Source organism: Centrocercus urophasianus, unplaced genomic scaffold (genome assembly GCF_019232065.1).
Source record: "Centrocercus urophasianus isolate 14NV4802_14NV808 unplaced genomic scaffold, USGS_Curo_1.0 seq_68, whole genome shotgun sequence".
Taxonomy (NCBI): Eukaryota; Metazoa; Chordata; class Aves; order Galliformes; family Phasianidae; genus Centrocercus; species Centrocercus urophasianus.
This window is the reverse complement of record NW_024885288.1, coordinates 126,371-150,756: the sequence shown is the minus strand read 5'-3', so window position 1 is coordinate 150,756 and position 24,386 is coordinate 126,371. Positions and strand designations below refer to the sequence as shown.

General features: G+C 43.9%; 1 protein-coding gene across 2 annotated transcripts in view; it reads right to left on the bottom strand.

The window, feature by feature from the left end:
* Positions 1-24,027, bottom strand: part of TP53BP1 (tumor protein p53 binding protein 1) — a 30,690-nt gene extending 6,663 nt beyond the window's left edge. The window contains exons 1-21 of one of the 2 annotated variants that reach the window (XM_042837122.1): positions 23,975-24,027; positions 23,681-23,751; positions 22,649-22,807; positions 22,119-22,200; positions 21,372-21,517; positions 20,282-20,411; positions 18,127-18,218; positions 16,556-16,782; positions 14,347-15,580; positions 12,311-12,430; positions 11,684-11,920; positions 11,111-11,156; positions 9,887-9,979; positions 8,271-8,757; positions 7,207-7,357; positions 5,646-5,931; positions 5,138-5,317; positions 4,513-4,934; positions 4,205-4,396; positions 833-1,012; positions 286-489 (exon numbers count right to left, since the gene is read on the bottom strand). In XM_042837122.1, the coding sequence (XP_042693056.1) occupies positions 286-489; positions 833-1,012; positions 4,205-4,396; positions 4,513-4,934; positions 5,138-5,317; positions 5,646-5,931; positions 7,207-7,357; positions 8,271-8,757; positions 9,887-9,979; positions 11,111-11,156; positions 11,684-11,920; positions 12,311-12,430; positions 14,347-15,580; positions 16,556-16,782; positions 18,127-18,218; positions 20,282-20,411; positions 21,372-21,517; positions 22,119-22,200; positions 22,649-22,807; positions 23,681-23,751; positions 23,975-24,021 (4,786 nt within the window). In that variant the 5' untranslated portion in view covers positions 24,022-24,027. Of the gene's footprint in view, positions 1-285; positions 490-808; positions 1,013-4,204; positions 4,397-4,512; positions 4,935-5,137; positions 5,318-5,645; positions 5,932-7,206; positions 7,358-8,270; positions 8,758-9,886; positions 9,980-11,110; positions 11,157-11,683; positions 11,921-12,310; positions 12,431-14,346; positions 15,581-16,555; positions 16,783-18,126; positions 18,219-20,281; positions 20,412-21,371; positions 21,518-22,118; positions 22,201-22,648; positions 22,808-23,680; positions 23,752-23,974 lie in introns of both variants that reach the window. The other variant, XM_042837121.1, reaches the window with a different exon arrangement.
* Positions 24,028-24,386: the final 359 nt, after the last annotated feature.

The window sequence follows — 24,386 nt, the reverse complement described above, 5'->3', positions numbered from 1 at the left end:
ATCTCTCAAAATCTTGCTTCTCATATTACATTCTTCTCAAACTGCTGGTCTCACCTTTCTTAGTTTGCTGCGCAGCCTTATAATCTGATTATAAACTGATACAACATCATACATTTCAGACTGTAAATTCTCTAAAACAGACTGAGTCTTAGCTCCTTTCTGCAAAGCATTAAAGAGCAAAAGAATAAAACAAGCACTCACAAATGCCCGACCAGACTGCATCCAGCCCTTTTCCTACAGCCACAGCATTCCACTTGAAAATACAATGGGTAAGGTTCACCTCACCTTCTTCCTCCTCACTACTCCCTGCAGGACCATCTGAAGGCTTCAGGCAATTGGCCAGTTTGTCACTGGGTGTTGCCATGGTGAGAAGAAAGGCATAGCCCAAAAAGAGAGTCTTATTGTGCGGCAATGGTCCATGATGATCCTCCAGTAGTGGGGGATCTATGCCTTCACAGGTACTCACAAACTCTCCTGTTTTCACAGCCCCTGTGGAGAGATGGAAGCACCACAAGTCTCAAGTCAGGTTCAGCACAAAGACCGGCAGAAGGATTTAGGATACATTCAACTTGAGTTACTTGGAAACAGGTCTTGGTTAGGATTAGGCTAGGATAGATTGGTATCTTTTACCCTTATAGTTGCAAAAAGTCTTCAAATCAAAACTAGGGAGTGACTAATGGGACAATATTTCAGGTTACTGATAGGCTGCCAAAGAAAGGGACCCTTCACAGCGTTAAGTGTGAAGGCATTTTAGGACTTACTATGCAATAAGTTACAAAAAGAGACAGGCAACTAAAGAGATTCTCACCAGGCTTTACTGTTGCTGACTTACGGCCACGTTTAGCTGGGGATTTCTCTTCCTCAGAAGCAACAAGTTTCCTCTTGCCAGAAAGTACACCTGGTGGCACACGTGGACTTTCCATCCCTTTACGAGTGGGAGTTGTGCTACTACTGGAGGAGCTGGGAGAGACAAGGTTGCTGCGTCGCTTCCGCTTCCCCTCCACAAGATTATCTGTAATAGAATGTGAAAATTAAACTAGTCACCTACTGCCACCTAATTCCACGACCTTTGTTCATCCAAAGATGGCTGAACTCTCCCTTCCCACTCTGTTCAGTCCAGCCAACCAGAGCTCCATGCATCTTTCAGCTATTTTCAGAAGAACCAAGCAACAAGCAGCATGGCTTCCTCCTCTTTGGGATTCTGCATGCACTGTTCCTGCCCTTTTCAGCCCTACCCATCAGAGGGCAGTAATGCTTCTTGCCCTTTACAGTTCAGCCAATGAGAGCACTGTATTGCTTCCCACTCTTTCCAGCCTGATCACAGCATGGCGCTGCGTTCCATCCTCATTTCCACTAGAGACCAGCACTACTGCTTCCCACCCTTTTCAGCCCAACCAGTGAGCGTCGTGCTGCTTCCTGCTCTTCTCACCCCAGTGCTTCTTCTTGCTCTTTACAGCCCGACCAACCATAGTATGGCACCACTACCTGAGTTTTCAGCTCAACCAACTATAGCACAACACTGTTTCCTGCTCTTCACATCCCAACCAGAACATGGCACTCCCTCCCTCCTCCCCCCTTCTCAGCCCAGCCAGAGCACAGCACCACTTTCCACTCTTTTCAGCCCAACCACAGCATGGTCCTACTTCCCTCCCTTTTCAATTGAGCCAGAATGCACTGTTGCCTCCTGCCCTTTCCAGCCCAACCTATCAGTGCACAGCACTGCACCCTGCCCTTTTCAGTCCAACCAGAGTGCAGTGCCACTTCTTGTTCTTCTCATACTAATCAGCAAAGAACGGCCAGGGTTGGAAGGGACCTCAAGGATCACGAATCTCCAACCCCCTGCCACATGCAGGGCCATCAACTTCACATTCAATACCAGCCCAGGCTGCCCAGGGCCCCATCCAACCTGGCCTTGAACACCTCCAGGGATGGACGAAGCATCCACAGCCTTTCTGGGCAGCTGTTCCAGCACTTCACCACTCTCTCTGTAAAGAATTTCCTCCTGACATCCAACCTAAATCTCCCCTCCCTCAACTTCAAACCATTTCCCCTTGTCCTGCAGTTATCAACCTTTCCAAAAAGTTGATTCCCCTCCTGTCTGTAGGCTCCCTTGAGGTATTAAAAGGCTGCAATGAGGTCACCCCGCAGCCATCTCTTCTCAAGGCTGAACAAGCCCAGCTCCCTCAGCCTGTCTTCATAAGGGAGATGCTCTAGACCCCTGATCATCTTTGTGGCTCTCCTCCGGACCCTCTGCATCAGCTGTCTTTCTCAAACTGGGGCTCTAGACCTGGACACAGCACTCCAGATAGGGCCTCACAAGAGCAGAGTAGAGGGGGACAATCACCTCCCTGTCCCTGCTGGCCACACCTCTTTTGATGGAGCCCAGGATACCATTTGCCTTCCAAGCCGCAAGAGCACGCTGCTGGCTCATATTGAGATTTTCATCTACCAAGATCCCCAGGTCCTTCTCTGCAAGGCTGCCCTCAAGGACCGCTCCTTCCAGTCTGTATGCCCAAGTGCAAAACTCTGCACTTTGCCATGCTGGACCTCACCAGGCTCACCTGGGCCCACCCTTCCAGCCTGTCAAGGTCCCTCCTCTGAATGGCGTCCCTTCCTTCTACCATGTCAACTGCACCACTCAGCTTGGTGCCGTCAGCAAACTTGCCGAGGTTGCACTCAATTCCATCATTGATGTCATTGATAAAGATGTTAAAGAGCACCGGTCCCAAGACAGAGCCCTGGGGGACGTCACTCGTCACTGGCCTCCACCTGGACACAGAACCATTAATGACCACCCTCTGTCTGCGGCCTTTCAACCAGTTTCTTACCCATTGAGTGGTCCATCCATCAAATCCACATCGCTCCAATTTGCAGATAAGGATGTGGTGGCCTTGTCAAAGGCCTTGCTCAAGTCCAGGTAAATGACATCGGTCACCTTCCCCTTGTCCACCAGTACCGTCACTTCAACACAGAAAGCCACCAGATTGGTCAAGCATGACTCCCCCCTGGTGAATCTGTGATGGCTGTCTCAGATCACACGCTCATTCCTCATGTGATCAAGCATGTAATCCAGGATGATCTGTTCCTGGATCTTCCCAGGCAGGAAGCATAGTACTTGTTCCTGTCCTTTACAGCCTGGAGAAGAGGTGCATCCTACACTTTTTAGCCCAATCATACCACAGAACTGGTTCCCACCCTTTTCAACCTAGTCAGAGCATGCTGCCACTTCATGCTCCTCTGATCCCAACCTACTAGATCACTGTGCTGCATCCCCCCCTTTACAGCCCAATCAGAACACAGCACCTCCTACCACTCTTTCCAGCTCAAGTGATCAGAGCACGGCGCTTCTTGCTTTTCTCATCCCAACCTATCACAGTACAGTGCTGCTTCCCACCCTTTTCAGCCCAACCAACCTGTGTGCAGTGCCTATTCCTGCTCTTTCAGCAGAAAGCAAGCATAGTGCTGATTCCCACCCTTTCTGGTCCATCTAATTGGAGCACAGCATCATGTTTTTTGCTCATCTCAGCACTGCTTCTCACCCTTTTAAGCCCAACCAATCACAATATGTTGCTTCCTGCTCTTCTCATCCCAACCAGTCATAGCATAGCACTGCTTCCCATTCTCTTCAGTCCAACCAATCCATGCACAGCACTGTTTCACTTTTTAGCCCAGAGCACAGTGCTGCCTTCCACCCTATTCAGTCAATGAGAGCTCAGCACTGCTTCCAACTCCTCTCAGCCAAACCAACCAGGACGTACCACTGCTTCCTGCACTTTACAGCCCAACTGTGCAGTGCTGCTCCCACCCTTTACAGTTCTACTAATCTGAACAACACTGCTGCTCACTTTTCAGCCCAACCAGAGCATGGCACTACTTCCCACCAGAGTGCAGTGCTGCTTCCCATTCCTCTAATCCCAACTACTCAGGCAGCCTTAATCAGCAGACAGTGTCAAAGGCCTTGCTAAAGTCTAGGTAGACTACATCGACACCAAATGGTTCACCCAGTCATAGAAGGTGCTGATGAGGCTGGTCAGGGAGTACCTGCCTTCCATGAACTCACCCGTGGTTGTCAGGCCTGATCCCCTGGCTGTCCTGTAACAGCCATGTGATTGCACTCAAGATCATCTGTTCCATAACCTTCCCTGGCACTGAGGTCAGGCTGACAGGCTTGTAGTTCACAGAACCTAAAAGCATCACACCTTACCAAGACTGATATCAGCTGCCTTAGTCAGGGGGGTGACAGGTTCATAAGGACCTAGTCCAAACTGCTCTCGGAGCTTATTTCCTTGTTCCAAAGACAGGATCACAGCCATTCGCTTGTACCACTTCCTCTGGCCTTCCTTTTCAATGCAATAATATAGCTCTCCAGACTCCTTCCGGTGCCCCTTCACTACACCTGACAAGACAGCAAATTACATTGTTAATCTAAGACACTCAGGTTGAGGAGCACTCATTTCTCACTGGATTAGGCAGCTTGAGAACTCAAGGACTGAGCTCAAGGACTACCCTTACCTGCACTGAAGTACTCATCCTCTGAGAGCGCAGTTACTTCAGTCTCCAATGGGATAGGGTCACAGAGCAAAATATCTTTTCCTAGTACATCGCATTCATATCCATCATCAAAGAGAAGTTTGTATTTCCCCGCTCCAACATCTTGAGTAATCATCCCAGAATAGAAGTACCCATTTGAAGACCACTTTGCTACAACCCTGAGGCCCACAAAGCTGCTCCCAGCAGATGAGTCTGCACAGTCTGAAGGACCAGCCACCACCTGTAATGGGATTTCTGGAGAGTCACTTCGACGTAAGGCACAGAAGCCAGATGTGTCAGACTTCTCCCCTCCATCTGGTAGGCGAGTTGTACGAACAAATGATTTCTCCTCAGGTGATCCTGTAGTTGAGAGATCCTCCAAAACAGGAATCCCAGCCAAATCTCTGGAGAAAACACAATAACAGTCCCAGAAGGAACAAAAAATTTACCAAAGAATATTTGTGCTACATGCCTGCTGCTGCTACACACTATCACTAAAAATTACCTCCTGAAACACTTAGTTCATTTTCCATCACATTATGACAGTGGTTCCCTGTTCTCTTCTTCAACAATAAATTAAGATTACAGACTCCTTTTCCCACAGTACCTTGTTCCAGTTGTTCGGGACGGTGGGCGGCCTCTTCTTCCTCGCCCACGAGGTGTCACAGGTGCTTTGCCACCCTGGCGAGGACCAAGCATAGAGTCCTCCTCTTCCTCACACAGAAGTGCTGCTCCTGCCTGACTAACTCTGAGAGGAGATACTGGTTGACCAACTCCTTTCCTAGGGCTAGAGAAATCAAGAGTTCAGTTAACCATTACAAAAAGAGATGTGACTTCACTATACTCTCCCACATCCCTTAAAAACTCTTAAAGATTTTGCTTATCTTCTAAACTCCTAAAGAGCTTAAGCAAAGCAATGCATCATGAGGAAACAACCACTACTTTTTCAGAAAAAAAAGGAAAAAAAAAAAAAAGATGGAAAGTCTGTTTCATTGTTTCTGTTCATCAACATAAAAATCCCTGGTTTAGAGTCTACCCTGCTTCAAATTCCACCCAAGCCAGCTGTTCACTTCTGTAAAATATCTTATCTTCCATTCTCAAGGCTCTACACATACCTTAGTTTCCCTAAGACACCTCTGCCAATGGGTAAAGCAAACTCTCCACTTTCTGTACCACACACTTTCCCTTTGACAGCTCCAGTGCCTCGTGCTGAACTGCTGCTGTGTGTGGCAGAGAGACTGCTGCTTGCTCCACTGGATGTGCGGTGGAGGCTTGAGGCCTTAGAGGAAAAGGAGCTGACATCACCAAGGTCCCCTGACGTCAGCGATGAGCCAACTGTAGTTCTAGAGGAGGATGTGTCAGTCTCACACTCCTGGCACTCCACTACAGGCTCCTCAGTTTTAATTTTAGGAGCAAAAAAAAAAAAAAAAAAAAAAAGCAGTCACTTTGATGAATTTGCTAGATGGAAGCTCTGCAATCACCAGGCAAGAGCACAGACAAGTTAAGAACACGTTCATGAGACTGAAAACAGCCATGCAGATTGAGTCTGGACTGATCTATGGCGCACAGCAGCTCTGACCATATAGCTGCTCCTATACAAAGGCATCACATGAAAAAGATAGATAAAAAGTCACCAGAATAGAGGTTGGATGACTACAAATTCAAAGCCATAAATTAGTCAGGCTTTGAGTAATTTCCACCCTTTCAGAGTGGGAGAGCGTAACAACTATTTGAGATAGTAACAGTGATTGGTTACTAATAAGCCAAGATCAATTTCCTGATAGCTAGTCATTGGGAGCTATTCAAGTTCCATGACGTGTGTCAACAAAATACTGACACCAAATGCTTACAGATGAATTGAAAGCAGTTATACAGCTGTGTTCACACAGCCTGTGCAAACATTTAAGGAAATTTAACTCTGTATTTTAATATTACAATAATTTCACATGTAGTGACAAGTATGAAGGCACAACTCACTGAAACAATTTTTTCTCTTTATGCCACTACTCATTGTAGCAATGCAGCACAAGACACTTACGATTTTTACCTGTATACCTGAATAGCAGTAAAGCTTTATTGCTAGCAGGCCAATAAGATTACCACGTATATCAAATCAGCATCTGTTGACTATTCTTGGAATTTCCCTTTTTTGATCTTTTGATGAATGAATGGCACAAACAGCAACACAGCCACACTAAAAATTGACTTATTTTTTGTGTTTTCTAGAATCTGATCCACAGGACTCAGAAGTCTGTGGACCACAGGTAAGAAGTAACACACTGAACAGCCTGAAATAGTTCAGTTTTACAGGTAGATGTGATTTTTTGCGAACAGAATTTCTGCCCATTCTGAAATCCCCATTCTGACAAAATGGAAAGAATTCTGAAATAGCTGGAAGCTCAGTGAAGTCTTCCGTTCCATTCCTGGGTAATTAAAACAAGAAGTGTGCCATGAGAACACAGGAACAGGCACAAAATGCACCAACGCCACATAAAACCACACAGCTTTCCATGTGCATGGGATGGTTTACACATTCCCTCATGGGGACCAGTTTGTCATCACAGCACACTGGATTGCTCACTCACTAATGCTTTCTGCAGCCATGATGTTTTAATTTTCATTACTTCATTCTTCAGCAACAATGTTATTTAATTTAACCCTGGAAATGGGAACTTACCTCAACTACCTTCCGTTCCACCTCTGCACCATTTATGTAGTAAACATCTGTTATAACACGGGTAACCACAGTGCGCACCTCTCGAACAGTTCGCACATGGCGACGCTGAACCTGACCTCTGGGAGGATGAAGGTTAAATTCATCCTCTCCCTGTAATAAAGAGAAAAAACTAAAAATCAAAAACAGACAACCACAAAAATCAATTTCTGCCAATCTCTGCAGTACAATTTTTTCTCCACACCAACACTGTAGTAGGAAGCTTTTCACCACCTTGTTGAAAATCAGACGCAACATGGAAAACCCAGAACAAGGGAGAAGCAAACATTTTCACTTGTTGAGGGGTAAGGGAAATCACAACAGTCCAAGGAGGAAACAGCTCAGTACGGCTTCTGATGTTCATTCCATATACTCTCAGATAGATCCAAAAATCAAAAGCATTATGCAGTGTATTTGTGGCCCTCTAATCTCCTATTTACCAGAGGACACAAAATTCTTGATTCGAATTTAGAAGAGAATTTTCTAGTCCTTATAGTCTCAAGAAACCTGCAAAGTTATAGCTTCAAAGCAGTGACTTCCTTGAGCCTTCAAGATACTTTCTAAAATACTAATTTCAAAATTATTAATCTTGTTGAAATACTTAGCTAGAAGAGCTATTCCTTGACATGCTTACCCACTGTCATCAAATGGAGTGGCAGAATCAGCTGCCTGAAGTTTATTGGCACAAACAGTAAAAGTTTCATACTTTTCCTCCAACAAAAGGTGATTTTTAGTTTTTTAATTGTCAACATCTGGACAGAAATACACACAAAAAATTATTTGCCTAGTATATTTTCCTAGAAAATCAGAGACATTTACTTCCCAAACTTATCAGGAGAGTACTGCTACCTTAGCAGCTGTCCACAGCTGAGAGTTAAAAAAAAAAAAAAAAAGTCTTGTGATATTAACATTTTAAAATAGTTTTCTGTCTTTCTTTGGTTGAAAAAAAAAATTAGTGAGTTTACTGACTGCAGGAATACTTCACTGTGCTAAGCTAGTAAAAATTTAATACAGGCAGCCTTCATCCCACCTGACTGTGTAGAGAGTCTGTGTCCTCTGCAGGGGTATTCACAAGCTTTTGTCCACCCTCCTCAGTTTGGATGTTTACATCTTGTCGCCCAGGTCTTTGCCCACACATACTGGTTCCCACATCCACTCGCCTATAAGTTTCTTCTGCTGTTTGCGTTGCTGTTGTAACAGTTGCAGGGGTAAACAGACAGTCTGCTGTAGTTTGAATTCCTTTATTATTGGTATCCCTTGGCTGCATCCCTTGGCTTTCATCAACTGCAACCACCTTACTTGGTTTCTGCTGCACTCTTGCCCCTTCTTCTATCTGAATTTTTACAATACCAGCCTCCACCGACTCTTTCTGTTCTGTACAAGAAGGTTGTTGATGGCAGCCCTGAAGTATTAGGAGCTGTTCACCACTGTCATCTGCTCTGTGTTGCTGATCACCAGGATTTTCACGTATTTCAGCATTCTTTTCCATGCCAGGAAAGCCGAGTGGATTTCCCCTGCAAACCAGTTATATGCAGATCAAAATTACTGATGAAAAAAAGCAAGAATCCCAATACTGTCACTCAGGTGAAAACACTACTGAAAAAACAGCAGTGCAATCATCCAATTGCTTCTAAAGATTGCATGGTACTCAGTGAGTTTTCAAATTATCAAATAACCTCAACATCTCTCAGTTGACCCACACGGCTGCTGGAAGAACAGCTGACACTACAAGAAATCAGGAGTTTCTACAAACACTGATAAGACATACACCTCATGTAACGGGCACCATCTGCACAAAGTGTTTCTGGAAGTCAAGCCATACGAATGTTGTTGCTACAGATTGCTCCGGCACTCCGTTAGTTTGAAATTGATAATCACATCCACAAAGGAGGCAGGGGCATCCACACAAACTCCAGTATTTCCACTAGAATTCCTCTGCCCTGTCAATGGTGCTATTGATCACTATATCTCACTTCTACACTGAGTTTTACTAGAAGCGCACACCTGGCCTTCTCCATATCTAACAAGCTTTGAGGAGTGACTGTCTCACACTGTCTGTAAACTGTCCAGTACTGGAATACCCTAGTCATTACACTATTTAGAGTAATCATTCAGTACTCTTGCAATACGGGTTACTCTTTCTCCATAGGTCAAAACCTCATTGCCTTCATAAGAAGACAGAAATGCAAAACAGTGAAGCAGCAGATTTCTATAGTAGGTCACTTCTATACTAGATCAGGCAGCCTTATCCTTACCAGCAGTGCAGGAGTACAGCCCTTTTAAAAGGGACTGCAGACAGCAAAAATATATGGACTTAGAAGGCAGGCACTAACAAAGACAATAATAGGTCACAAGACCTGGAGAAGGGAGAAAGAAAAGGTATGGAAACAGTATTCTCATCCCTCCCAAGCTTCAGATTTACCAAAGTTTATCAGCCAGCTGGAACCACATCACCACACAGTCAAAAAGTCTGATTATCAAGTGACATACAGTACTTACTGTACTCAGCCCACTGTGCCCAACATTTTAAGTTACCCAGACTTAAGACAATGACTTTGAACATAGTTTTGTTGATGCAGGAAAAAAACCCACAAGTGCAGTTAAACCAAATATGACTGGCAGGCAAAGACTGCAAATAGTTACCTAAGTGGAGAAGCTGAAAGGCTGTGGTCTCTAGCCTCCTCCTCTCGCCGAACTTCACAGACACGACTAAATACAGATGATGCTTTCTGAGAGCTGGCAATGCAGATTTAAAAAAAAAAAAAAAAAGGCACATTGGAGAGTGTGAAAATACATTGAAACTACAGCTGCTCAAGACAACAACTGGCACTGACTTTGTTGACATACAGTCACAGAACAAATGAGATGGTCAGACTCAAAGATCAAGAAACATCTTGCATAAACGTTTCTGCCAACAACCTCACAGCCAAGAGCAATCTAGTGACTGCAGAAAATGGAGGGTCAAAAATTGCAGCATTACCAGGAGTTTCACCAACCACTACCTCCAGTAGCCGTTGGGGAACACCTTTAGATCATTTATGGCTTAACTCAATCTTCACAACACAGCAAAAATATGAGGAGTAAGAGTCATAACGCAGACCCTGAGCGTTCAATCTACACCTAGAAAGGCAACTTATCCTCAAAAAGAGTTTACTTCAAAAAGTTTCTCTGCTTCAAACCATTACATTCACTTCAACAACTAGAGACAGGGTCCTCCAACTCATTATTATCAGTACTTACAAAACATACAGCCCAAAAGTTACAATCAAGCAGTGCTAGGCACTGTGGAAATACAGTACACAGCAACCAGCCTCTGAAACTGTATTTCTTACATAAGAGATAAAATAGATACATACAGAGGAAAAGATCAAGGGAGTAACTTACATTTTGGCCAACAAATTAAACTGTGATCTCAGTACATCAGTGACTTTGTTATGTTTCTTCTATCAGCCTCACACCAAAAAGAATTTTCTTTCAGAACTCCTCAGAGCTGAGATTCTTTGTAGAAAATTGACAGTAAGAAAAGAGGAAACCATGTGTTTAAGTATAAGAGCTGGATAGTGCAGACTTGCATTCTGGACTGCACAAGACATCAATTTCTATTCTGACTATAATCAAAATGAGGCAAAATGCTGATGCTATCAGGAAGCACAACACCTGCAGTGAAACAGCAGGTGGGGCACCCACCCTGTATCCATGCCTACATATTTAAACTTGATTGGAGAACTAAAGAGTTAATGATGTGGCTGCCTCTAAAAGAGCTCCTGTGTCTCACTTTGATTTTTTTTAACCCGTCTCTAGTAATGAGTAGGAAAGGGATCTAACCAGATTTCTGAATTAACTCTGCACATAAACAAGCCTGGTTACCTGGCAGCAGCAGAAGATCCAGTTTTCCTATCACTGCCTGCAGGCTCTGAAACAAGAGAGAAGAGAGAGAATTTCAGTGCCAGTCTCCTCTGCCTTTCAAAGCACCCCATACTCAGCTGAGGGCTCACACAAAGGTCAGACCAAGTGACTCCAGATCTCCTCACCCAACTCACCATTGTAGGCTTGAGCTTGTGTGTATTTTGTATAAATATAACAAGTTCTAGACTAACAGACTGTGTTGCTGTTCTGATTAAAAAGGTGTCAAACTTGTGTATTCAAATTACACTTCCACTATTTTTTCTTTCCTTCAGTGCAATCTATTTCCTGTCCAGGGACATTGCCACTATACATCACAATTTTCAGTCTGCTTGAAATACCTTTCCTCATAACAAAGCCCTCTCTTCTCACTCTAACCTTGCTTAAAGCACTGCACAAACAGAAGCAAATTTCAGTGACGCTGTCCCAAAAGAAAAACAGGATTACAGCGACTGTATCATGGAACACCACAGAGAGATTCTGAGTTAAGGCTAAGATCTAGTATAACTTGTGCATTTTGATGCTTCATGCTCTTACTTTCCAAGCTGAATGGTAGGGACTCGTCGCTCCCATCATTCATGGGGGTAACAAGGTTCATTCGTAGAGAGAGTTTTACATCAGCCTCAGGAACTGCACAAGAATCTCCTTTTTCACACACTTCTGACACGTCTGCTGACACCACTGCACTTTCCACAGTGACACTGTTGGTCCCCATTGTGCCCTCTGCTGTAACGTCACTAGTTGCTATCGTGCTGTCTGGACAATTATCATCCACTGGAAACAGGAAAACAACAAAAAAGTACTTATGCAAGTAGCCACCGTGGTTTCCACTCAGCTTAAGATGAGAACAATTTACCGTTACCAACGCAACCCTTCATTCAGCAACTACAGGCTGTTGTTTCATGTGACCTTGGCAGAGAAAGTCTTGCAAAAAAAGAATATCTTTCTTAATTTTTTCCACTTTCTAGTCAGAGGGGTCTCCTGTATCCTTTAATGATGTGCATACATAAATGTAACAAATATAAGGAGAATGTGCTTCATACAACCCAATACTCAAGCAGCACCTGAGCCCTCCTCATAGAGTACTAATGTCTTTTTTGCTGCATCTAGAAACAAAAGCTTCTGAACAGGTTTTTACTGAAGAACTGTTCGGATTAAACTTACCAATTGGTGTGCTGTGTCTTCTAGGTCCCATTTTAAGTTGGCCAGTGAGAGGTGGTGTTACGCTGGTCAGCGGTTGAATGGCATCACCCTCCTTTGGCAAAGTGAAATGAAATGGTGTTCCTAAAAGCCAGGGAGAGCCAGCATTAATAATTTCAGGAGGATGTTCCAGTTCAAGTACCAAAAGCATAACTCACTGTGGTGTAGAAATGAGGAAAAAGCATAACTCTGCTGCTATACTGTACAAAATCATCCTGAGCAATTAGTTACTGTCTCAGGACTGCTGTTCTAACTGATCTTCCTCACACTTTGTGTGGAAATTCTCTCTTGGTTGAAGACTGGATTGCCGTGGTCTTGATGGAATCGTCCTCAGAGTGATGAGACTAAATACAGAGACACGAATTGAACTTCCATCAAGTCTGCTGACAACACCGAGCTGAGAGGCAAGACTGATCCCGACGGACTTGGGAGGTGGGCCCACATGAACCTTGTGAAGGTCAAAAAGGCCAACTGCACAATCCTACATCTGGGTAAGGGTAATCCCGACCACAAATACAGACTGGGCAATGAGTGAACAAAGCAGCCCTGTGGAAAATGAGTTTGGGGTTCCAGTGGACAAAAAACTGAAGTCAGCAGTATGTGCTCACAGCCAAGAAAACCCAACCAAACTTCACTGTTTCTACTCCCACTTGTTGAACTATTCTTTGAGATCCTTTTAGTCACGCTATGTTGTCGTGTACTTTTGCGTTCCTCATAGGACCAGATTCCCCCAGAGTATTATTTCTACACAATAAAGCTATTTTTCCTTCTTTTTGTTACAGAAAACAATGAATACAGCATCAAAAACATTCAACATTCACCTCCATAATAAACAATCACGTAACGATTGGGTTGGAATGGTTGATCAGGGTCCCATGATGGATCCCTGGGGGACACCGCTCAGCACTGGCCTCCACCAGGACACTAAGCCACACCACTCTCACTGCAACCTTCCCACTAACTCCTTGCCTACAAATAGTCCACCCTTCAAATCCATCTGTCTCCAACGCAAATATAAGGATGTGCCAGGGACTATGCCAAAGGCCTTACATAAGTCCACGTAAATGCTATCAGTTGCCTTCCCTTTGACCACTAATACCACCACTCCATCATAGAAGGCAACCAGATTTACCAGGCACTGTCTTCCCTTAGTGAAACCATGCTGGCTGTCTAATCACCTGCTTGTCCCTCATGCGCCTTAATGTGGCTTCCAGGAGGATCTGTTCCATGATCTTCCCAGGTACAGAGGTGAGGCTCACTGGCCTGCAGTTCCCTGGGTCCTCCTTCCTCCCTGTGCATAGCTGCACAGCAAAACAGTGAAAAGATTCCTTTATTTCTTTAAAATCTGTTGTAGATTAAGTTTCAGCCAGAACCATCCCTTGTTTTAGCTTACTGCAAAAGATCTCATTCCAGTTCAAACAATTAAAAAAAAGATACATGAAGGAACACTGATCAACAGGTTGACTGTGAAAAGCCATTCAACTTTAAAAAAAAAAAAAGAAATACTCTCAAGAGAGATTTGTTGTTTTTGATGCTATATGCAACTCCACAAAGAAAATCCTCTCAGAATGAAAAAGAAATAGAAAAACAAAGAACTAAACGAACCAACTAACCAAGGAGGCAAAAAGAAGAATCACAGACTACCACACACTCTTCCTTTCAAGAACACCAGTTTTGTTGCTTCAAGGAAAAAAAAAAAAAAAAAAGTAGTTACAAAAATTCATCAGCATTGCCAAGGTCAAAATTTTCAAAATTGCTGAAAGCTTCTACCACAAAGCAGTGAGTAGCTATTAGGAACATTAATTACTTCATCACTCTTGCCTGCAATACTGCTACAAAAGGGAAAAAAAAAGTACAGGCATGATACGCATGTAGGAGTAATCTGCAGTGCTGCTCTGAAGGTTCATTGTCTAATGTGAACTGAGGACCAGTGGTGAGGATTGCACACACTGACGTTATTCAAAGCCTACACCCACCAATTACTGCCAAAATTCACTTACCATTGGAAGGACTGGGGGACTTAGCTGTCTGCTCCTCTGGCTGCATCTGCTCTTCTTGCTCCAGATTCACTGTCATAGCAGTAATCACTGTATTCTTTGGCACCTGATTCTCCTGCTGAGTCATCAGCATGTCAGCTTCCCTCTCTTGCTGTTGTGGTTGAGTCTCCATTATCTGATGTAATTCTGAACTTTGTGCATGGCTTTTGGCACACAATGCCATCTCAGATGGAATGTCAATCTTCAATTTAGGAAACAAATTGTGCTGTTCTAATAACTCCCCTACAGAAGGCTTAGATAACACTTCATTCAGCTTTGGCATGCTTTCTGAAGCAGCTTTAGAGGACAGTTTATCCACATTCTTTGCTTCTCCAGTGCCAAAAGTACCATCTTTTAATGTTTCTTTTTGGCAGCATTCTAGTCTAATCTTTCCAAGTCCTTGAGTCTCAGACAGTTTTTTGCTATTTTCACAAGAACCACCAGCAAATTCTACTTCCATCTCTTCGTGGTGCTCTGCCTTCCCTTCAAGAAGGAACCTCTGAGAGACAATTGTGTTAACAAGAGAGTAGTCTTCATTCATTTGCTTCTCTGCTATATGCATCCTCTCTTCCTGTTCTTCAGGCTGAGTCTCAGGAACTGCCTCATATTGAGAACTGTCTCTCAGTGAATAATCCTTTAACTGAGCTTCTCTTCTGTCACAACAGGATGAAATCTCAGGGCAAGACTGATCTGCAGCAGCCTGACTTCCAGAAATACACCCATGAGCCTGATGGGCTGTAGGGTCTAACGTCTCATCTCCTGCTATTTCTGTACTACCTAACTGCATTACAGGCTTTCCTGCAGCACGTATATCCTCCTGTTTTGGTTTTTCACAGTTCTCAGAGAGGGCTTGATGTCCGGCATCCAGCCTCATTTTTCCGCTGTCATTCGCCACAGAAGAGAGTCTCAAGTCTGAAATGCTACATTCAGAAGTTACCTGGATCTGCGTAGCTTCATTATCATGGCCAGTTTTCAGAGAGTCTGAACTGATTTGTGTGTTTGTGGGCTGGCTGCATCCACTTGCAGAAAGCATCAGATTGCAGGACTCGGAAGGCTGTGACACAGAGTCTTCCACAGGCATCTTTGACAAAGTATCTGCGGGTCCAGAAAGGTCTCCTGGTATACATGGATAGGTTGAAACAGCAGCTTTTTCTTCTCCCACGTTCTTCTCTGGACTCTGAGTTGGAACAAAAATATCCTAAAATTTAAAAAAAAAAAAAATTAAGTGGGACACTGAACATTCTATTTGGGGTACCCCAAATAGAGCCATTTATTATTTCTAGACGACGAACGATTACGAAACAGATTTTTAATCCATATACACGAGTGCCAACTGCAACAACCTCACTGACAAAAATTATAATCCATTACTTTTCAGTACCTCTGTGGCAGTTACACAAGGTCTTTAATTCACCCCTCCTATTACCAAACTATGAAGCACAGGCAACTATGGTAAATCAGTAGCTGTTTTTAGTCAAACAACAACGAGTTCTGGAAAGAGTCTTTGTAATAATCTATTATTTTAGTATGAAAGCCGCTTTCAGCTAAGGAGAAAGCCCTGCCTCAACTACCAAAATCTCTAGCACAACTTCTACTTACTGCCTTAAATTGATTAAATTTGTTGCACTGAGCTACAATGCCACCAAGTAGCTGCTAAAACCCTTTGCAATCCTGACAAAAGCAACAGACAGTAAGAATAAGCCACTCAAAATACATTTGCAGTAAGTGAATTCTAGCATTCCATAGTAGAATACAAAGGCAAAACAGTCTCAGCTTATCCATGACAAGTAACGATCAAAGTGGAAGTCCTGATAAAGTTCAACTTCTGACATAGTTTGAGAAGCAGAACGTCCAGTTGGGTATTAAAATCAGCAGCCTTTTAAAGAAATAACACAAAAGCACAGGAGAAGTTTCTAATACAGATGGAAAGATAACTAATCCTACGTTCAGTAACTACGCCATCTTAAGGTGTTACACATTCTCTCTGCAGGCTAAACTGCTACACATAATTACACAAACAGAAGAGCATCATTAATGTACAAACATGACTTCTGGGAAAATGGAAGCTCCTGTAAGTCATCTCAGTAGGGAGAAGCACAGAGGTCGACTCAATTACATTTTTGCAACAACCACAAAAAATTATAACCAAAAAGATATTTACATGAACACTCACATGAGAGAACACTGGTTGTGATGGTATAGGTAAAGATTCAGGAAAGAAGGCTGGGGCAGTCTGGGACACTGGAGTTGAAGCCTGTGGCAAAACAGGAGGCCCTGGTGGAATAACCATCTCCACTAGCTCATCTCTCTTCTGCTCCTCCTGCATCAGTCTCTTTTCCTTCTGTCCCTTCTGCGCCAGCTCTCTTCCTTCAGCAGCGGTAGAGACATCCACATGTTCATCTAGTTTTAAAGAACAGAAAAATTACTAGCAGATGCCTGTGTTCTACCCAGTTTCCCACATTACTGTTAAAAGACTTACTTTAGCAGCCTATGCAACATTCTCACACTTCAATGGGTGAACTTTATTCATCTCAACATAAATAATTTGCAAAGATGGGGAAATCAACAGAACTATCTGTAGCACTATAGTGTATGGAAAGTACAGCAACAATACCACGATGGCAAAGTCTTTGGCTGCAGCAAATAAGGACAAGCCCAAATGTAGCAGCCATGGACACAAATGTAGGAAAGAAGCTGCTTACCTTCAGAAGGCCTCTGGTAGGCAGGGATCTCCAGAGAGATGCCCTCACCTCCATTGCCAACCCTTAAACGATTTCTGGGAAGGGATGGGTCCTGGCTCCAGCCCTTCCTGTCACTCAGTGCAATGCATTACACACACCTGAGCTCCCCTGGGGTGGCCCTGCCTTCCCACCAGTTGCTCCATCACTGCTTCAGGCTGCGACTTAGCATTTCTGCTACACTATCCTTAATTGCAAGGGAAAGGAGGGAGAAGAAAGTGTTTTGGTAAGAGTTCACATAACTATCTTGCTACTTATTGCTACTTAAGGTCCAAAACTTCTACAATTAGAAACAAGCATCTGAGGTTTATGTAAAGCATTTTTCTGAGGATTTTTTTCTTTTTGGAACTTCTATTAAAATGCAACCATACTCAAACCCCACTAACTAAACATATATTCTAAAGGTACTTCAGATTCTGTGCAGCAAATGAGATGGAACTCTCACAGAAACAAATAGGAATTTTCCACAATACTGAAAGTCTGTGGGGATATGTTAACCCTGATAGTAAACAGGTAACATGTAAGAGCCAAGATATTACAGAGAACAAGCTGTCTTGGCAAAACCTTCTAGAATACACGCATACAAAACACACAAAAAACTCTGAAGTACTGAAAAGGTCATTCCAGGCAAGAGGCTCTCTTCCATCTTTCTTACTGCTCTAACAGCGTGTGTTTAAGACTGACACCTACCTACCTATACGCAAAGAATGGCTTGCCCCAAGAAAGGAGGCCAATGGCAAGCAGCAATCTGTATTCCATATGAAGCATTCCTCATCCTTCATAATGAAAGAGAATTAGCCAGCAAAATTAATTTTATTGTGATAGCTATGCAAGAAATAGACAGGTTATCAGGAGTGACAATTACAGGTCTCCCCAAATCTAGTTCTTCAAGCATCCTCAATCCTGCTTTATACTTTAAGAGCAATCTGAACAAGTCCTGAAAAGGCCGCATGCCCAAACTACAGAGCAAAGAAACAACAGCAGGTGAGCATACAGGAAAAATTACCTTCTGATTGGTCCTGTTCAGTAGGACTGCCAGGGATGAGAGCATTGGATGCTAGGCCAACAGGAGAAGGAACAACTACACCTGGAGAGCCACTGCAGACCAAAAAAAGGCAACATGGACAAGGAAATACATCACTAGAAAATGTATTAACTTCTCCCCAAATACAACTCTACCTTGCCACAATACAAGTCCTGTCACAAGAGAAAAGTACCAGGGGTATAGCAATTGGACAGATCAATACAATGGGAAAGGCATTACAATACAGATGTTATGATGGAAGGGACTGGCACAATTCTATGGTGCCATAAAGGAAGGGAAGAAGATTGCTCACCCGCATCAGAAGATTCCAGGTTCACAGGGAAAAGCTTCACCAAGGAGGGATCTCCAGAAAGAGATCCTTCCACAGCAGCAGCCAGCCCTTAAATGAGCTCTAAGAGAGGTGCAGCCAGGCTGCACCCCTTCCTGTCCCACAGCTGAATTGCCTTCCCCTGTGCTCCCAGGGCTGACCGCTCCTTTCCCCAGGTGCTCAATCATGGGGCAGCTGTGACTCAGCAGCTCCCATACACAGGGGTTTACCAGCAAAAGACCTGAGAAACAATCATTGGCTACACAGGCACAATGATTTCATTTTACTGGAAAATAAAACCACACTCCCCCTTTGTAAAAGAAATTTCACATTTAAACTGCACTTGGTTTAAACTCTGACCACAAAAAAATATGACTAGAAAGTCACCTGACAATGCATACTTAATGGAAAATTAGGGAGACTGCAGTCTCCTCCTCACTGCCTGCAACAGCACTGGTTAACAAACAGACCACAACCTGGTCATCTAACCCATCTGTTCTGAGAGCATGTTTTTTGCTCTTCAGGTTGTGCAGTAGGAAACATTTACAGATAATTGCTACAGTGTATATAGTCCATTTAGAAATAAACAATGCAGTAACTGAGAAAGCAAAAGTGTCAAGGACACAGTTTTAAGATATGAAAAACAAAAGCATACATTGATAATAACGTGGTTGACAGGGAAACTGCAAAATGAGCACCCACATGTGGCAGGGGAGTAGAGAGAAAGGGCAATTATTCATGCTTTATTGTTAGTGGGTAGGCAGAGGAGATTTGAAAACTCTAAACATGAAGCAGAAAGTTCTGGCCAATCTTCTCAAAATAAAATAAAAATAAAAATAAGCCAGCAATTCAGGTTCAAAGGTCAAAGAAACCTTGCCAGAACACAATCTGAACTGCTGTCTGTTTTGACTACTTTCACCTAAGAAAATACACATACTTGGAAAGGAAACAGACAACAGAGCTAGCAGGAACTGTTAGGACATCATATCCAGTATCATTATATACAAAAAAAAAAAAAAAAAAAAAGTCATCACAATAGGGCAAGTCAAAGAAAGAACTCTCAGCAGACAGCTGGTGCTGGAATGGAGCTGACATGCCCAGCAGGAGTCTCTCAGGCAAAAGCCAGTTAAGTGAAGAGCTCTTTTCAAAAATTAGCCCAGGGTTACAGGCTACAAACTGCAACTTCATTCCCTATTCAGCTGTATATAGCCTTTCAACATCAAACATAACCAGGGACACTCTAGAAGCAACATGTGAACTCTCACCCTGAATTACACATGCAGCTCTACACAGAAGTCCCATATATCACACACACAATCAAAGGAAAATATCTGAGTCATAACAACAGAATTACATTATCATTCTTTATAGAAGAAGTGGAGCCTTTAAATAACACCACACGAAAATACAAACAAATCAATACTCTCCATAAGGCTTCCTCTTTGAAGCATCCCTTACCTAGCAGAAGGAAAGCCTGCCTCATGCACATATGGACGCTTTCTGACAGAAGGATGCTAGGAGACTAATAAAGCACGTGCAAACATCCTCTCCTTTAGAGACTGAAACAAAATATTTTGGAATTCCTATTTAACTGTGTGGATGTTCCAAATCGGGAGCTACAAACACAAACAGGTGACATGGTGCCCAAACTAAGGGCCATGATTGTACAAATTAAGGTAAATGAAGTGGTGGGAAAGGTGCAGAAACTACTGTAATACAACACGGTTATCATTTTGTAGCTTTGTTCTTGTTTTCTTTGTTTGCTTTTGCTGTTTTGTTTGTTTTTGTTTTGTTTTTGTTTCTGCTTACGTGGAACAGCTCTCCTGCACAAGGGATCCCTGTCCAGAGAGCTGCAGGAGGTGCAGACTGCGGGCAGGGGTACATGCCAGAGAACTTCCCTCTTCCACTCTGGTTACAAGACAGTCACTCCCTGCAGCAACTTTAAAGAAAAGGAAATAAGATTAGAAATTTGTCCAGCAATGTTAATTATTGCTTATCAGAAAGCTACAGCTCATCCTTGTCTACCTGAGGCTGTTTTCACACTGAACTGGATGAAGGACAGCACGTGAAAGTTCAGCATGTGAAATGTGAGCAAGATATATGTCAGATGATAAAGGCAGCTTCTAACTACAGAATAGATTTTTTTTTTTTTTTAAATCAGATCAGACTATACATATCTTCATAGCTGAGAATTTTAGAAGAAAGATCCACAGTGGCTCCAACATTACCTCCATAGATTCAAAGACAGCACAGACTCAGTTTGCTTAAGCTATTATTGAACCTCCCAGGCACAGAGGACTTATACAGGATTATACCAGTACCAACACAGTTGTTCACAAACTAAAACTAGAACATAAACTGAGACTGCATTTAGGTGCCAGAGCACATGAAGGGAAAAGCAAAAACACAGGGTGAAGGAACTGGAAAAAAAGAGGCTTTGAGGAATAATGGAAGGAATGGAGGTTTGGTCTGGAGAAAAGCAGGCTGAGGGGAGACCTCATTGCTCTGTGCAACTGAAAGGAGGTTATAGCAAGGAGTGTGCTGGCCTCTTTGCTAGGTGACAAGTGATCAGACACAAGGAAACAGCCTTAAGTTGCACTGAGGAGAGTTAGATGAGGTATTTTGGAGAGGGTGGTCAAGCACTGGAATAAGATGCCCAGGGAAGTGGGGGAGACCCCATTTCTGGACGTATTTAAAAAACATGCAGATATGGTACCAGGGGACATGGTTTAGTCAATGCTTTACCCAGGTTACTCCGTGTAAGAAATTTTAAGAAAAATTAATTGAAAAATAGTCACAGTATTCACACTCTAAAGCATTACATGTCTGAAAAGACCTAGCAAGAATAATTATGATTATCTCTGGGATGGTCATTCTTGCTTTGACCGTCTGCTGTTACCTGGCACATTATTCTCAGGAAACATCTCTTCCTGAGTCGACAAGATATCCGACTCCTCGTGACCCAGGTCAGCGCATTGCTCAGTTTCAGGCGAATCAGAGACAGGCATGGCTTCCCTGGAGTGTTCTTCTGCACCCAGCAGTGTTCTGGAAAACAACACAGTCCCTGAACAAGAAACTCAATGCATCAACTGCAATCAGCATAGGTGAAAGCTATTCAACAGTGCACAGCAAGAAAATGAACAAAGCAGGCAGATCTCTCACTTGACAAAAACCATCTTCATCCTTGACAAATCAAATTTCCAGAAACGTTTTCTAATTTCCTACCACTGTAGTGCTGCTTGAACACAGTGCAGATTGTTCTACTGACTTTAATTCTACGAAGTGAGTTTCAACTTCTTTCTTACTATTTTGTGGCAGAATGCAACAATAGAGTAACACCTTGTTCACCTTGTATCTGGCATAGAATATAAATAGCTTCCAGCAAAATGAACATTTACATTTAAAAATAATTGAAAATATGAAGTTTATCGTAGTAAATACTCAACAGAATCCTGGAAACCACCACTTAGCCTCTAGATTTCTCCTGAGTCTAATGTCCATATGGTAATAATTAAGGTTTTGAATTTTTATGACTGAAGCTTCTATTTAAGACATATTTCAGTTGTTCACAAGAAAGATTTCAGTATATTATTTAAATTAAGCCCATGCACACTGCCTTCAAAAATAAACCTTTTGACTATTTTACCCTTTAAATGCCTTCAGATGGCCCTCCAAAGCAGAATGTGTTTCTATGCTGGTGTCAGTTCCCCTGCTTTTCACATTCAGTTCTAGAAAGGTGGAGAAAAACAACAACACTTGTCACTCAGGTCATCTAGATTAACATACAAAGACAAGCACAGATAGCTCTGTAAGTTACACATATATCAAGATAAGCTTTACATAAAAAGCATTAATACTGATCTATTAAGGATAACAGATTTTTTTTTTTAAATGATGAAATTAGGTTTTTACCAGGGACATAATTCAGTATCTGAAAGTTCTGAAAATAAACCAGTAAAGAGAGGTTCAAGAACCAATGATGACACTTGGATAGCAATAAGGAAACATGAAACTAGCCCAAAGTAAAGACAAGGCAAAATACTACTCAGCTCTGAACTGCAAACTCACTGTTGCACACTACTAATACCGTATGTCCTGTCACAGACACATAATAGTCTAAATTGAGGAGAAAAAAAATGACAGAGCAACAAAGAGACAAAGAAAATTTTCACATACCATCCTTAATATCATTCTTCACAGTTCTGGAAGAAGAAAAGACAGCAGCTCCAGAGTGAAGCTGATTCCTAACATCTTCATCAGATGTGACATCACTCTCCAGGTCCTGGCTCTGCGAGAGCTCCAGAACTCCAAACTGCAGCTGCGATGTTCCTGTATCTAATACAAAACACCCATTACTAGTATACACATACACGAAATAATCACAAGAGCAAGGGACGCACTGAGGCAAAAGACAAATTGAGGAGACTGCAAAAACCCTAAACAAATTAAGATATTCTCATCTCAGCTGTACTAATTAAAGCAATATGGAACAGCACAGTGACCAAATAGCACAGTGACCATGCCCATTACACCCAAAGCCAATGCTAAGCAGCAAGGCATTGCATGATACCATTAAATACTACTATACATTTGATGATCACAAACTGAAAACAATCCTGCACTTTTGAGGACAATCACGATGCCAGTTGTAATACAAAAGAAAACACAACAATGACAAGAACCCAGGCTGCAATGAGAGAGAATTCACTCAAATACAACAGCCACGGGCACAGAAATGAAGGAAAGAAGCTGCTTACCTTCAGAAGGCCTCTGGTAGGCAGAGATCTAGAACAAGATGCCCTCACCTCCATTGCCAACCCTTAAATGAGAGCTGGGAAGGGGTGGATCCTGCTCCAGCCCTTCCTGTCACTCAGTGCAATGCATTACATGCACCTGAGCTCCGCTGGGGTGGCCCTGCCTTCCCACCAGCTGCCCCATTACTGCTTCAAGCTGTGACTTAGCATTGCCACTATACTAGTTCTTTGCTCCTCCATAAAAAGAACTGACCTCCCAGTGGTCAGCATACACCTCCTATACCACCTTTTGTCTGCAGGGTCCCCAATTATAACGCTAGGGAACTGTCATAGATTTTCAAGCATCAAATTATAAAGAGCAACGTCAGCAAGAAGGAAAGCTAATTCCTGACATTCTACCATCAGAGTGGCCATCCCCGACGGGACAACGGAGATGTGTAACTGACATCGTTACCTTCTGCGTACGGCGAGGCAGGACAGTCCTCATCATCCCCTTCGCATCTTCCTGCGGCCTTCCCGCGGGCACTGCAACACAAACACCCGTTCACATCGCTCAGGTCTTCCCGCACGCCGCCCTCCGACGGTGCTCCGTGTCCCACGAGGCCGCCTGGCGGCTACAGCCGGAGCTGCCGCCCCGGGCCCACCAAGGGGCACCGCCCCGGAGGCACCATACGCGGCGCACGACAGGAGTCTCAAGGGGCGAGAAAGCGCCGGGAGACGGAGACAGGGGCCCGATTTCCATGCTCACCTGTTGTCCGGGCCGGGGGGCGGCGTCTCCTCGGCGGCGCTCTCCATCGGCCCCGCGAGCACCGCGCCGTCAGCGCTGCCGCGCGCTCCGCTCTCAGCTGCGGGCCGCTCCCGGGCTGCCCCGCGGACGATCTCCTGCAACACACAGCCGCGCGTCAGAGACGGTCGGGCCCGAGCCCGGCCCCCGCCCCGCGCGGGGCGCTCACCAGCACGGGGCTCCGCCGCAGCGGCAGCCGGCGAGCCAGCGCGCCAAGGCGGGCCCGCTCTGCGTCCCGCTCCGGGCCGGCGCCCTCGGGCTGCGAGTCCTCCACGATCAGACGCGGCGTTCCCTGCTGCGAGAGCCCGGGGTCCAGCGGGCTGCCGACGGGCTCCATGCACGGCGCCGCGAGGGCCGGGAACGCCCCTACCCTACG